The 15,396-nt window shown below is 38.0% G+C and overlaps 1 protein-coding gene across 1 annotated transcript in view; it reads right to left on the reverse strand.

Annotated features, from left to right (window-relative positions):
• Positions 1-10,202: 10,202 nt before the first annotated feature.
• The window catches only part of ppm1h (protein phosphatase, Mg2+/Mn2+ dependent, 1H), a 135,972-nt gene continuing 130,778 nt past the window's right edge, over positions 10,203-15,396 (reverse strand). The window contains exon 10 of the mRNA XM_052030561.1: positions 10,203-11,547. Within this exon, the coding sequence (XP_051886521.1) occupies positions 11,400-11,547 (148 nt within the window). The 3' untranslated portion in view covers positions 10,203-11,399. The remainder of the gene's footprint in view (positions 11,548-15,396) is intronic.

Here is a 15,396-nt window from a genome sequence, read left to right on the forward strand (position 1 = left end):
TAGTTTCCATTACAATTCCCATCTCCTGCAGAATTACCTCCAAGAGTGAAACCAACAAATATTTACTGTATCTTTGACCAGTTTATGCTGAAAATTTGCGCCTATTGGCTGAGATATAACTGCTGGAGAATTTCTTCTGTCCCAAATGTGTTCTTCCAGCATAGGTTGAACACGAGGGCTAGTGTAGGCCTGAATTTGGTGAGACTCAGGAAAAAGCTCATCACTGCTCAAAATATTACTGACTGGAAATTTATGCAAGTTGGTACCTGATATACACACTGAACATTGTCCCTTAAAGTGGATGGCTGAGGAAAGGAAATTCCTTCACAGAAAATTTCCTCAGCTTCAGCTTCCCTAATGCTGAGCAGCATAAGTGCTGATATTAACCACGTATACAGTGGCATGATTACTCCTGCTGTTCAAGGCAATGTCCTAACCTGGAGTTTCATTAAAATCCTAGCACTATTATTCTTTTTGGACCTCTTTTAAGAGTAAATACAACAATAACATGCATTTATACAAAGGCTAATGTCCAAAAATATTTGAAAATAATGTTATCACGAAAAATTGATATTGTAACATCCTTGGGAAGGACAATAAAAACTCAATCATAAAGGTAGACTTTAAGGAATGCTTTGAATAAAGAAGGAACAGTAAATAAATGGAGTGATTTAGGAAGGACTAGATAACTGATAGCATGACCATCAATTGTTTAATGAGTATAACCCTCAGTTTTATTTATAGCTGATGTGCTCAAGTACACAAGCTCACTGAAGACAATTAGTTTTGTTGTGTCATCAGTCTACCAATACCTGGGGATATAATCTCTACTTTGGATGTAATTGTTGATTGAGGCACAAGTCATGCTTAAATTTGTGCCAATTTGGAGAACTTTTTTCCCTCAACTTTCCGTTTAAACTTAAATGTATATTGTCAAATGAAAAATCAGACACGGACTAGCAACATATTAAAATGTAATTTAAAAACAGATTTTGTTTTGAAAAATACTTCGTCATATGTTAGAGTAGTCAATTCGTATAGTTAGATTAACAAGATTAAAACAATTACTGGAAAAAAATAATTATTTTAACCATGGTGTCAACTGTAAGTAACTTAATTTTAAATTACTAAAGACAACTGACGGAGAAAAACAGCTATATTGGAGTATTGTATTTAGTACAATCATTTAAAATAAAATCTGAGAGTGTCCTAAATGCCTGCAAACAAGTGGAAATACTTGGTGGTAATTAGGGGTGTGGGGATTTTAAGTGATTGGAAGTGTGGGTTTTTTATGTATATAATGCACAAGATTATCGAAACTCAAGTTGCATTGAAAGCAACATGCTTAAAATTCTACAATCCTTTCTGCAGGTCATGTCAGTTTTGGGGAAATTGCACTGAAAAACCAGCACAGCTGGAAATTCCATCCCTGCTAACACCCCTCACCACCTTTCCACTGTTCTACAATAATGTAGCTGCAGAGACATCGCAAATGAATTGCAGGAATCATTCAACTTGCTCCAGTGCATCTGGTGTGTCACTCAGCTATTAAAATCTTCCTGCACTGATCTCTGCACCCACAGCTTGAGGTCAAAGAGCTTAATAAAATCTAAAGCATCCAGACAACAGATGAGTCCAACCATTTATCTTAATGTTTTAAAATGTATAAACTTATGCTAAAGAAACTTCATTTTCTTGTTAGATGTTCTTCATTAAGTTCTCCTTTAAATAATTAAAACTTTGCTAAAGTAAAAAGTAACTCTGGAGCAATTAGTCATACAGTGAGATTTTTGTGATATTTCATACTTTAATTTTATATGTTAGTTGTGGATTATGTACCACATTCTTTCATATGGGTGCTTTCTTGGAACTAGCTATTGCCTGACTAAGCAGGTTGGTTTTGACTGTAACAGATATAAGCTTCTCTCACTTTAAAACCTTTAGAATTTGATAGTAGTGACAGTAATTTGATGTGATTGTGAACATATTTCATTCAAGTGTTGTTTATGAAGCTTAGATTGCCATAGGCTTTGACTGTCACATATAGTTAAATACAGCCAGGGTAAAAAAAAATTTCACCAAGGTCAAACCATTGTCAACAGAAGTACTTTTTTAAAATATTAATTAGATATTGAAAGAGAGAAGACTAAAAGAATTCTTTTTTTTCAGAATTAAGATATAATTCTTTTGTTAAAATATTCATACACTTTCCTGCTAATTTCACAGTACTTTTTTGTTATCTGTATGGTGAAGATTCTGCTTACAAAAGCATTTGACAATGTGTTTTTCTGAAGCTTGTCTATTGATGTTAAGTAAAAAAGGAGAAAAGAAGGACTTGCATTTGGACCATGCCTTTTACATCCCTTTACAGTCTGTTGCAAAGTACTTTAGAACCAATGAAGAACTGTTGAAGTATAGTCATTAATGTTCACAAAATGGGAACTGATAGTGTTTTTTTTCATCCATGTACGGGATTTGTGTGCCACTGACGGGTCAACATTTATTATCCATCACTAATTGCCCTTGAAAAGATGGTAGGCCTTCCTGAATTACTGCAGTCTTTCTGGTGAACCTGTTCCCACAGTGTTGTTAGTAGGGACTTTTAGACTTGGACCCAATGATGATGAAGACATGACAATATATTTTAATGTCAGAATTGTGTGGGGCTTGGGGAGGAAGCTGCAAGTGGTGGTTTCTGATTTCTGCTGGATGTAAGGCACAGTCATTGACTTTTGTACTACAAGTACACTAGGTTATCTTCTGGAATCTCTTTTTTTAAAAAAAACAATTGTGCCTTTCATAACCTTGTTGTTTCAATGTGCTTAATATCCAACTTAGTACTCTTTTATGTGTAGTTTTATAGTGTAAGGAATGCAGCAGCATAACAAAACGTTACAAACAGCAGCAAAGCAAATGACTACATAATTTGTCAGTGACTTTGATATAAATATCGGATAGGACACCAAGGAGAACTTGTGTGATCTACTGCAAAATCATGCTGTAGGATCTTTTACATTGACTTACCACGTTAACAGTCCAACAGCTTCTAAGTGCTGCATTAATGCACAAGTCTAGATTAAAGATGCAAGTCTCTGGAGTGGTGTTTAATCCCACAACATACAGACTCCAAAGCAAGATTGCTACCACCTGAGCCAAGGCTTTCAATATGGATGTATCAGGGGTGTAGGATTGTCTGCCTTCTATACGATTCACCCGATGTTCCATTTGTTAACAATAAGTTAATGGAAAATATGCCTGTATTCCTCTGTGCCCCATATTTTGATACACTCCTTTGGTATGGGATGCTTTTAACCAGGAGGGTAATACACAGTGGAATTATCCTCAGCTGTCTATAAATAGTAACTGGCAGCATCGTACTGAGCTCACAATAATAATTTAACAAGTGCAGAATTATACATTTATAGTTAATAATCTTTAAAGAAGTTGCACAGTGGTGTAGCAAGTAATGCTGTTGCCTCAGAGCTCTTATGATGCAAGTGCTGTCTGTGTGGTGTTTGCATGTTCTCTCCATGGATTTATCCTGGGTGCTCTAGTGTTCTCCTACGTCCCAAAGACACGCCGGTTAGTAGATTAATTGGCAACGGTAAGGTACCCCTAATGGGTGGTAGTAGAAGAATCAGAAGGAAGTTGATGGGCACATGACAGAGAAGAGGTTATAGGGAAATAAGTGGGGGAACTGGGATCAGTGGGATTGTTGTAAGGATGGTATAGACTCGATGGGTTCAAAGGCATCTTTTATGCCACAAGAAAGTATGAAAAATAATGAGTGCCTTGCAATAAATGTAGGAGGTCATGCTTATTACAGAGTATTACAGATCTGAATGCATAAATCTATAAGAACAATATAACTTCATTGCAACATATTTTGCAATCTATATGCATGTGTATTCACAGTGATTTATATTGCAGTTTAGTGTAGAAATTATTGCTTTTAATTTTTTCCTGTTATTTTATTCGGAAAGAAATCAAAATTAAATACAAAGGAGTCACTTAAACATACAAAGTACCTTCACCACTTTTTAAAGAGAAGAACATCTTGCTGTTAATTATAAAATGCTCTAATGAGATCACACTTACAATATTGTGTAGAGTTCTGGTCTTCCTGACCTAAAGAAGGATACATGTGCAACAAAGGGAGTGCAATAAAACTTCACCAGATTGACTCCTGGGTTGGGGGAGTTGTCCTATGAGGAGAGAATAAGTAGACTGGGCCATTCTTTTGAATTTGGAGAATGAGAGCTGAGCTTATTAAAACGTATAAAACTATTATGAGGCTGGCAAAGGTAGGTACAGGGATAAAGATCCAGGAGTAATATTTCTAGAAGTCTGGTCATTCAGGATGGAGATGAGAAGAATGTTCTTCATCCAGAGGGTGGTGAATCTTTGGAATTCTCTACCCAAGATGGTTGAGGAGGTTCAATTGCTGACCATATTCAAGGCTGTTCCCTGGCTTGCCCTTGCAGCCTTTCTTAAGTAAAGCAATCAATCTATCATTTGCCCCAGCTTTCAGTTAGCACCCCAAGTTTTCTAATTTGATCTGCCTTCATCTGACTCAGAAGCAAAAAACATGGATAATTGGGATAACTGACAGGCCATGAGACAACTCCTAAAGGTGTATGACTCACTGAAGCTGATGAGCAGTGGTTGAATCACTAAATCCCTATCTCCACCATGCCCTACATTTCAGAAATAATCTTTTTCCTTTCAGTTTTTATCAAGGTTGTTCCTTCATGTGTCTAAACGTTAGCTTTCACCTCTTTCCTTTGCTATATCTATTGATATTCTTAGCTTTGCTATCTTCTCTGAACTAAAATTAAACCCCTCATTAATAACATACTCTTAAAGAAGTTTGTTTCCTTCTATCATATCAAGTATTTTTCCCTTCAATAATGTTTTACTACAGAGCTTCACTCCACTTAAAACTTATGGACTGTTAACATTGTAGGTTCCACTTGTAAACTTGAGGTTAGATTCATTAAATGTCTTCATAAGGAGTCATCCCTTGTCTTTAATCTTGTATCTATAAATTGCCTTTGTCTCTTATTCTCAAAACCTAAATATTACTTCACTTTTATTCATTCACAGGATGTAGTCTCTGCTGAAAAGTCCAGCATTTGTTACCATCTGTAATTGTTCAGGGTGGTGGTGAGATGCCTTCTTAAACTGCTGTAATCCATTTGATGAAAGTACACCCATAACATTATGGGGCAGGGAATTCCAGTAATTGGGCACGGAAATGAAAGCATAGCTATATATTTTCAATTCGGGATATTGTTTGGTTTTTATGGGAATTTGAAGATGATGGTTTTCCCACGAACTTGGTGTGCTTGTTCTTCTAGAGTTTGTGCATTTGGAAGAAGTCTGTGAATTATTGCAGTACAGTAATTTTGTCTGGCAAACACTGTGTTTTACTGGTGGTGAGGGGAGTAAATGTTTAGGGTGCTGGAGTGAATGTTGGTAAATTAAATTGGTTTATTATTGTCATGTACTGAGGTACAGTGAAAAACTTGTCTTGCTTACTGTTCATACAGATCAATTCATTACCATCATTTTTTTCAAATATCCTGGATGTTGTTGAACTCTGGAGTGTTGTTGGACCTGCACTCATTCAAACAAATGTCGAGTGATCCAGCACTTGTGCTTTTGAGGTGGTGGAATAACTTATACTAATTACTGCTCTTTGATTCACCTTTTAAGTTTTTTTTCAAGCTTGATTGTGTATAAAACTCGGGTTTGGGACAATATATGGCAATGATCCCAGGCTTCCCTAGAATTTAAGGAATCACAATAAAACCTATGGCAGCTGAGAGTCCTGGGAATGGTCTAAACAAGGATGGTAGGAGCCAATTAACTTTGAAATGATGGCACAAATTTCCAAAAAGATTTTTTTTGTATTATGACCTTCAGATCTCAACATGAGCTCCTCCAGTCATTAGTAAATCAGTGGTCTGCACCATTGAGACGGACTGCAACTCCCAATATGGACATGATATTATTTCCTGCCACCGTTCAAAACGGCAGGAGAGCCTTGGTCACCATTGAGAGTTGCTGTTTTGGGGACTTTGCTATGTGCAGTCTTTCCAACATTGCAGCAGTGACTGTCATTCAAAGGGGCAATGTCTTGAGTGAAAGGTGTTGCACAAATGCAAGGCATTTTTTGTTAAGGACACCCTGATAGACTTCAAGTTTCACCAATTTGTTTTGCTAAGGTGAATAAAGGAGAATACATTGAATGACAAATTTCTTTCATGCATGTGATTTTTCCAATTTACTCACCTGAAAAAGGGCAGATGCTATTTATATGTTTATTCATTCTTGAGAAGAGAAAGGCACTGGCAAGACCAGCATTTCTACCCACCCCTATTTGTCATTGAGAATATAATGGTGAGCCAACTTCCAAAACTGTTGTAGTTCTTCTCGTAAAGATACTCCCATAGTGCTATTGCATAGAGAGTTCCAGGATTTAGGTGAAAGAAGGAAGACATTATTTCCAAGTCAGGATGATGTGCAACCTGGAGATGGTGGCATTCTTATGCACCTACTACATTCGTCTCTTTTGGTGGTAGTGGTCATGGATTTGAGAAGTGCTGTTGGAATTGCATTGGTGAACAACTGCAGTGCATTTTATAGATGATACTAATCAAGGGTTTTGATTAGAATAAACATCAATTGGTTGAAAATTAAATTTTGACATGGGCAAGTCCTGAAACTAGTATGTAACCAACTTTTGGTTTCAATGGAAATTTGTGCACATGCTTTAGTTTGTATTTCAATTTAATAAAAGGGGATTCATCAGCTTCAAAAAATTCCCAACCAAGACTTCTGAATAAACAATCCCAAAATGCTACAACCTGAGACTCTTGCAAAATTGTAGCAACATTTTGTTTCCAAAAAATCCATATACTGTTTATTATAAAGTTATTAACTAAAGTTTAGGGTGAAAGTACATGTGCTGCCTGACCTGCTGAGGTCTTTCAGCATTTTCTGCTTTTGTGTCAATATACATGTATTTTCCACTTAAACTATTAACTGGGTTATGATTGGCATTTGATTTTTACAAATTCATCCCAGTGCAACAAAAATTGAAAACTGCTAGTCTGGGTCATGCTGCATGCTGCTCATTTTCTGACACCTGGGTTGTGCTGGCATCAGCAGATTTCCTTGCCTCTGATCTTGTGTTCAAAGGTCATTAAGGAAACAGCTGAAAATTCAAGAACACTACCCTGAAGAGTTCCAGCAATGATGGCTTGGATGGACTGAGGTCATTGATCTCTAATAAATCTAACCATCTTCCTTTGTGAGAGACATAATTCCATCCAGTGGAGAATTTTCCCATTTGATTCTCATTAACCAGTTTTATCAGTGTTTCGAGTTACCATGTTCAGTCTTGATGTCAAGGCAATTACTCTCACCTCATACCTCCTAAAATTCACCTCTTCTCCATGTTTGGGAAAAGGCTGCAATGAAGTCTGGAAATGGGTATCCCTGGCAAAACCCAAATTAAGAGTCAGTAAGCAGATTAATTGCTGATGCCTGACTGATGATGATTGACTGCAGACTGATGGGAAGTACTTAACCAGATTTTGAGAAGATGCTTAGGCAATTCTTGAATAAACACCAGTATTGTAACTGCATAGGAGTGGCTTGCTAGAGATGTAGCTAATTCTGGAAAGCAAGTCTTCACCAGAGGAGCTAGGACATTGGTTTGTGGCCTCAGAATACCCAGTACTCCATGTCATTTACTGAAATAGTGTGAGTGGATGAAGTTGGTTGAAGGTAGACATGTCTGAAGGTTGGGGCCTCAGGAGGAAATGATAAGTTCTCTGCTTCTCTCCTCGGGGAAGTTTTATAAAGTTTTGTCAAGTTTTAATTATAGATATAACAACCAATGAGATGGCAAGTTCTTGCTACTCTGCAAGAGCTGAGTTTACCCATATGCTCAAATGACTTAAATTAACAGTAGGCCATTTAGCCCCAAATATCCTGTAATTTAATGAAATCATAACTAACATATATTTTAACTCCATCCATCTATCTTGGCCTTTAATACTCTGTTAACGTTCAACAAAGCAAAGCAAAAAAGTCCTAAATTTAAAGCAGATTCAAGAGCTTGCATGCAACAAGGTTTTGTACATCCAATAACTCTCATAACCTCTTGATGTTGTGTTCTGTGTTTGGACACTTAACCAAGTAAAAATTCAGGAAAGTGAGGTGTGAATATGTAGGTACTACTGTTCCACTCACTACTTGGTGATATTCCCACAAATCCTCCAGTGTAATGCAAAGCTATGAAGATCTCATTGCTCGTCTCCACTGACACACATAGTATGTTCTGCACCTGGGCAAAAACTGTTACTGGGAAGGAAAACTTTGGGATTGAGGGAATGGGCAGATTTGGGAGGGGTGAAAGGATGATCAATAACATTATCCATTTCATTAAAAATAAATAGTACATTTCGTTCCAGAAAAAAATGTGGCAACATCCCTCTTCAGGACAAGTTGTCAGAATTCTCTGATCCCACAGGTAAATGTGGAAAAAAAAACAATGTGAAGCTGTAGTCAATGGTCAGTTGGCCAAGACCATAAAACCCAGTGGGGAAAGGCTTCACTTGTACACTGTTTGACATATGATTTTCTTTTAATAATGTTTAGACGAGTTATGGCATTTCTAGCAAGACCGGCATGTTCTGCCGATTGGTAGGTCCCTTGAAACATGGCAAACTGACTAATATAAAGATTAGAGCCCAGGTGGTGAACATATTTTTGAAATGTTTGTTGAACTTTGACCCAATAATGCAAGGCAGAGTGTGATTTAAAGGGGAACTTGGAAGTGATTTTTTTTGTGATGTACCTATGACAAGTAGACTTTTAGGTGATAGAGTTCTAGGGTTTGGGTGATTAAAAGGGAACTGTTTTCTCATGGATCAAAGGTATGTGTATTGCTCAAATACAAACTAATGCTAGGTCAGTTGTTAATTTTAATTCTATGATTGACAGGTTTTTTGATAACTATTCTGATATGATAAAGATGGATATTTGGAGTTAAGATACAAAGCAGTTATGACCTTACTCAGTGACAGACAGTCAATTAGCCCAATGTCCTGCTCTTGTTCCTATGCAAACTGAATTCCCAATCAGATCGCTTAATAGATATTAATAAATTATTTTAAAACAGGGAATCAATGAACTTTGTGTGGAGATGTCATGCCTTTGTACATTAAGTGTGATGAAATCACAAGAACATTGTTATGATTTTGCTATTCTTGGCACACAGAATTGTTCCTTTAGCTTTGACAGTGCTAGGGAGTTAGAGGGGTAGGTACAGTTGGGTAGGTACAGTTGATGCTACTGAGATTTTTTATATAAGACCTACTCAGGCATGTAGTATTTGGACCACACAAATGGTATGTCAAAGGAAGTAATCTGTCAGGGTTGAATAAAGTAGCAAGGTCAGGGAGATGCCTCGGTGTATATTTGATGATAGTACCACAGTAATGATCATTAAATGCTGTGGTTTCCTACACATAGCTTAGGAAACTCCAGCATTAGGAATACCAGAATTAAATTTGAGACAAAGATAATTGAGACTGTCATGCACTTCAGGAGATTGAGGGTAAAGCTTACTCTTAGTGAGGTAAAATGCCATTTGTTCACTGATTAGTCTAGGCAATCAATGCAATTAAATATTTAATGTAGAACTGGGTGGCAACACATTAGAAGATGGTCATTTTACCTTTGGGATTCTAGATAACAAAGGCAACATATTGCTGACTGGCTTTTTCATCCAATTTGAGTGTCTTCCTTCCAGACAGGGATGTGTAAATAAAGAATACCACAAATGAAAGTGTTACACATGCATGGTGAGCATTACTTATCAATGTTGCAGTAACTATCTTGTGTTTAAACTGGATTGTCCAATTGTGCTGTCACTTTATGGGGAAATGGCGATCCAGCATTTCACAAATATATGTAAAATTAAAAACTAATTGTAAAAAAAAAAACTTGGTTTGTACGAAGTACGTCTATGTTCCTCATCCATTTTCATTCTTGGAATGCTGTATTTGGGGGGGGGGGGGAGGAGTGGGGGGAAGAAAAGATGATTTTTAGCAAGTTTGAAAAAAAAATTTACATGAAAACTCCATTGCCATCTGTGTGAACTGGAAAAGAAAAGTAACTAAATGTTTAAACATGAAGCAAATTTAATTACTGTACAGTGCAACATCAACTTCCTTTTACAGTTCACCTTCATGTCAAATACAGCGCAATACTTGAAATTGTTTACATCTTCAATCCAGCCTTCTTATACAGTACTTTTAAAACACAGAAATAAAACATCAAATATGGCTGAATGTAACATTGCTTTGGAATAAAAATGTTTCACATTTGTCTCAGAAATTTGTTTTAAATTAATATTTTTCTCTTGGCACCTATGAATTATTTCAGAGTAGCATAGATCAAACTTGAACTACTTCCATGAGATGAACATCACTCTTGCAGAATACTTTAATCTATTAATGCTGCTTCAGTAAGAGACCAGCATGAGTAGTGTGTGATTATTGCAGCATTTTGACTCTTTCCAAGCATTTAATCAGTGGAAGAACCCAAGAACAGAACTGTGCAGTCAAATTTGTTTTCATGATAAGTGCAATATATGTTGACAATGACAACAGACAAATTTATGAAAGCCTGTAGGAAATCTTGGCTAGTCTCTACTCAATACTCAAAGAAAATCATTTTACAAAAATAACCAGCAGTTTCACATATCTTCTCCTGCATATATATACAACAGTTGGTGCTCTGTATCACTTTTCAATGAACTATGATGACCAACGGATTTCATCTTTAAACAAAGCCATAAAAATTGAAACAATATTTACTACATTATTATATCATTTCTCCCTTAGGGGATTGCCATACTGATTATATGAAGAATGCTAAACACAGGGCAAACAAAGAATTTCTTCTCCACTAACATTACAGCACTTGGAAAATATACATCAAAATTTTCATAACATAAAGACTCTAGAGATTTTGATAAATCCTTTTAGATTTATAGAGGATATTTACTTGATTGCAGGAAAAAAAATTAAAAGAACATCAGAAATGGAATTTAAGAATTGTGAAAGTTGAACTGAAAACAGAATTTGCCAATATGCAGTTTATTAATCTCCTGTGTTTTCATAAGACTTGCTTGAATCATTTCTGATACTTCTGCCTCACTTTCTGGTCACCACAATGATTTCCTTTTGTTTTCTATTTGTAGTAAAACTGCATAGATAATCTTTGCTACAAGTAACAAAAACAAAGGAAATCTTCCACCAATATCATTATGGGGGCCAGCTACACAAACACTACCCCCTAACATGTTGTTTTCTTTATCATGTCCACTTATTCCCCTGCAAAAGTGGAATGACATAGACAGAGATGTCGTCGCCTGAGCCAAGTCTGTCATTTGATATCCTCCATCCTCGGTCCTTCAAAACTCCCCTGGCTCTCATCACCAAGTCCTGGGCTGCCAAAGTGTATCTGTAAGGAATTAATGTAAATGTGAATTACGAAGCTTTAATTACCACAATATGAAACTTTGTCTGTATTATATTCCTAAAACCATAAAACACTTCTTTCATCAACTGAATGATTACCCAGCAAATTTATTAAATCGTTTGTCTAATTTTGTTGGGTTTCATTGATGCATTAGGACAGGTGTTGACTGCAGACTATAGTGTAAGAAAGTGAATCTGCAACTTCCGGTTACTAGTGGTGTGCCGCAGGGGTCGGTGTTGGGGCTGCTCCTTTTTACCTTGTACATCAATGATTTGGATGATGGAATAAATGGTTGTGTGGCTAAGTTTGCGGATGACACCAAGATAAGTGGAGGAGTAGGGAGCATAGAGGAAATAGAAAGAATGCAGAGGGACCTAGACAGTTTAGGAGAATGGGCAAGGAAATGGCAGATGAAATTCAATGTTGAGAAATGTGCAGTTGTACACTTTGGAAGCAGAAATAAGCGGGTAGATTATTATCTAGAAGGAGAGAAGATTGATAGTGCGGTAGTACAAAGGGACTTGGGGGTACTCGTACAAGATACCTTAAAAGTTAACCACCAGGTTGGATCGGTGGTTAAGAAAGCGAATGCTATGTTGGCATTCATCTCGAGAGGTATAGTGTATAAAAGTAAGGAAGTGTTGATGAGGCTCTACGGGGCGCTAGTGAGGCCTCATTTGGAATACTGTGCGCAGTTTTGGGCCCCACATCTTAGGAAGGATGTGCTGACGTTGGAGAGGGTTCAGAGGAGATTTACGAGAATGATTCCGGGAATGAAAGGGCTTAAGTATGATGAGCGTTTGTCGGCTCTTGGACTGTACTCACTGGAGTACAGAAGGATGAGAGGGGACCTCGTAGCGACATTTAAAATGTTGACAGGTAAGGATAGAGTAGATGTGGCTAGGCTGTTTCCCTTGGTGGGCGAGTCCAGGACCAGAGGGCACAATCTTAGAATTAGAGGGTACAGTTTCAAGACAGAGATGAGGAGAAATTTCTTTACCCAGAGGGTGGTGAAATTGTGGAACTCCTTGCCACGCACAGCAGTGGAGGCCAGATCAGTGGGGGTGTTCAAGGAGGAGATAGACAGATATCTAAATAGTCAGGGTATCAAGGGATATGGGGATAAGGCTGGAAAATGGGATTAGAATAGTTTTTTTTCTTTTTTTTCTTTTTCTTTTCTTTTTTTTTCTTTTTCTTTTCTTTTTTTTCTTTTTTTCCCACCCCATTTCTTTTTCCCTTTTCCTTGGAGCAGACTCGATGGGCCGAATGGCCTGCTTCTGCTCCCTTGTCTTGTGATCTTGTGAACTTGTTTCTGTCCCATTCTCGTCAACGGATATAAAAATAGGGAAAGATGTGAAACAGGCTGCTAATTCACATTTGCCTGCTTTACAGTATCAAATTCATTATTACTCCCAATATCGTTAATTGTAAGGTATTACAATTTACACACCTGCCTGGCAATGTGTTTATTCTGAGGATTGTGCATATACCACACAATATTTAACTGCATAGTGTAACCCGGGATTGTAACAATGGGACTCCCTCACTGTATCTTTTGTTACTGTCAAATGTTTCGTGACTTTTGCCACTTTTCTTCATGGCCTACTGATGCAAAGTGTGGAAAGTATCTAGATATGCATTGTCAAACTGCATTTTCTCATTAGTGACCCAAGAAGATACAGAGAAATCATTGAACCAAACTTCAAACTCCACTCTCATTTCTCACCTCAAAGAATGGTTAAGAAAACCACATTTCTTGCTTTGCTCATAAGGTAACTTATTTCTTTCCAACATGCAAAGGGACAGCAGATGATAAGTGTTGATGTACAGAGGGATTTGGGGGACCAAGTCCATAACTCCCTGAAAGTGGCTGCACAAGTTGATAGGGTAGTAAAGAAGGTGTATGGCATGCTTGCCTCTATTAGTCGGGAAGTTATGTTGCAGCTTTGTTAGGCTGCATCTGGAGTATTGCATTCAATTCTGGTCACCCCATTATAGGAAGGATGTGGAGGCTTTGGAGAGGGTGCAGAACAGGTTTATCAGGATGCTGCTTGGATTAGAGGGCATATGCTGTAAGGAGAGGTTGGACAAACTTGGGTTGTTTTCTCTGGACCGGCAAGAGGCTGAGGGGAGACCTGATAGAAGTTTACAAAATTATGAGAGGTATAGACCGCTGGTACCCTTTTCCCAGGGTTAAAGTGTCTAATACTAGAGGGCATGTGTTTAAGGTGAAAGTGAGAAAGTTCAAAGGAGACGTGAGGGGCAAGTTTTTTTTTTAAACACAGAGAATGGTGGGTGCCTGGAATGTACTGCCAGGGGTGGTAGTGGAGGCAAGTATGATAGAGGCATTTAAGAGATAGATGGCACATGAATGTGCAGAGAATGGAGGGCTATGGACATTGTGTAGGCAGAATAGATTAGTTTGGTTAGGCATTTGATTACTAGTTTAATTAGTTTGGCACATCAAACTTCCCACTGCAAAAAGTGACGAACCATAATTTAAGCATCCAGCCCAGAGCTCCAGATGAATATTGTCAGGGTTTTTTTTAAAATTTAAATCCTGACTGCCCAAATGTCCCAGTGTTTCAAACCAGGACAGGACTTAGAGGCTTCTTTTTTCCCCTGGTAATTGATCTACCGCTAGGGCTTTCAATAAGACGTATTCTTGTGGTGTGGATTTAAGTAACTCCTGCATTGTTAGCATTCTTGCCTCAAAGTTAAGAAAGCGAGTGGTTTAATTCCCCCTTTTGAGACTTTGGCAGGATTATCTAGTCTGCCAATCCCCTGCAATAATGAGGGAATGTTTCATTGTTGGATATAAAATCTTTCTGATTGTATGTTAAACTGATGCTCCATCTGTTTTATCAGATGCACATGAGATCACATGATACTATTTCAAAGCAAGGTTGGGGAGCTATCCCCAATGTCCTGAATTATTTATTATTGTCACATGTACCAAACTACAGTGAAAAGCTTTGTGTGTGCCATCCAGAAAGATCATTCTGACAATAAGATGGCAGATGGAGTCCAACCCAGATAAGTGTGAAGTGGTTCGTTTCGGTAGGTCAAATACAATGGTAAAATATAGTATTAATGGTAAGACTCTTGGCAGTGTGGAGGATCAGAGGGATCTTGGGGTCCAAGTCCATAGGACGCTCAAAGCAGCTGCACAGGTTGACTCTGTGGTTAAGAAGGCATGTGGTGTATTGTCCTTCATCAGTCGTGGAATTGAATTTAGGAGGCGAGAGATAATGTTGCAGCTAAGTAGGACCCTGGTAAGACCCGACTTGGAGTACTGTGCTCAGTTCTGGTTGCCTCACTACAGGAAGGATGTGGAAACCATAGAAAGGGTGCAGAGGAGATTTACAAGGATGTTGTCTGGATTGGGGAGCATGCCTTATGAAAACAGGTTGAGTGAACTTGGCTTTTTCTCCTTGGAGCAACGGAGGATGAGGGGTGACCTGATAGAGGTGTATAAGATGATGAGAGGCATTGATCGAGTGGATAATCAGAGGCTTTTTCCCAGGGCTGAAATGATTGCCACAAGAGGACACAGGTTTAAGGTGCTGGGGTGTAGGTATAGAGGAGATGTCAGGGGTAAGTAAGTTTCTTTTACTCAGAGAGTGGTGAGTGCGTGGAATGGGCTGTTGGCAACAGTGGTGGAAGTGGATACGATAGGGTTTTTTAAGAGACTTGGATAGGTACATGTAGCTTAGAAAAATAGAGGGCTATGGGTAAGAGGGCTAGTAATTTCTAAGGAAGGGACATGTTCAGCACAACTTTGTGGGTCGAAGGGCCTGAATTGTGCTGTAGGTTTTCTATGTTTCTATA

Source organism: Pristis pectinata, chromosome 15, assembly GCF_009764475.1.
Source record: "Pristis pectinata isolate sPriPec2 chromosome 15, sPriPec2.1.pri, whole genome shotgun sequence".
Classification (NCBI taxonomy): Eukaryota; Metazoa; Chordata; class Chondrichthyes; order Rhinopristiformes; family Pristidae; genus Pristis; species Pristis pectinata.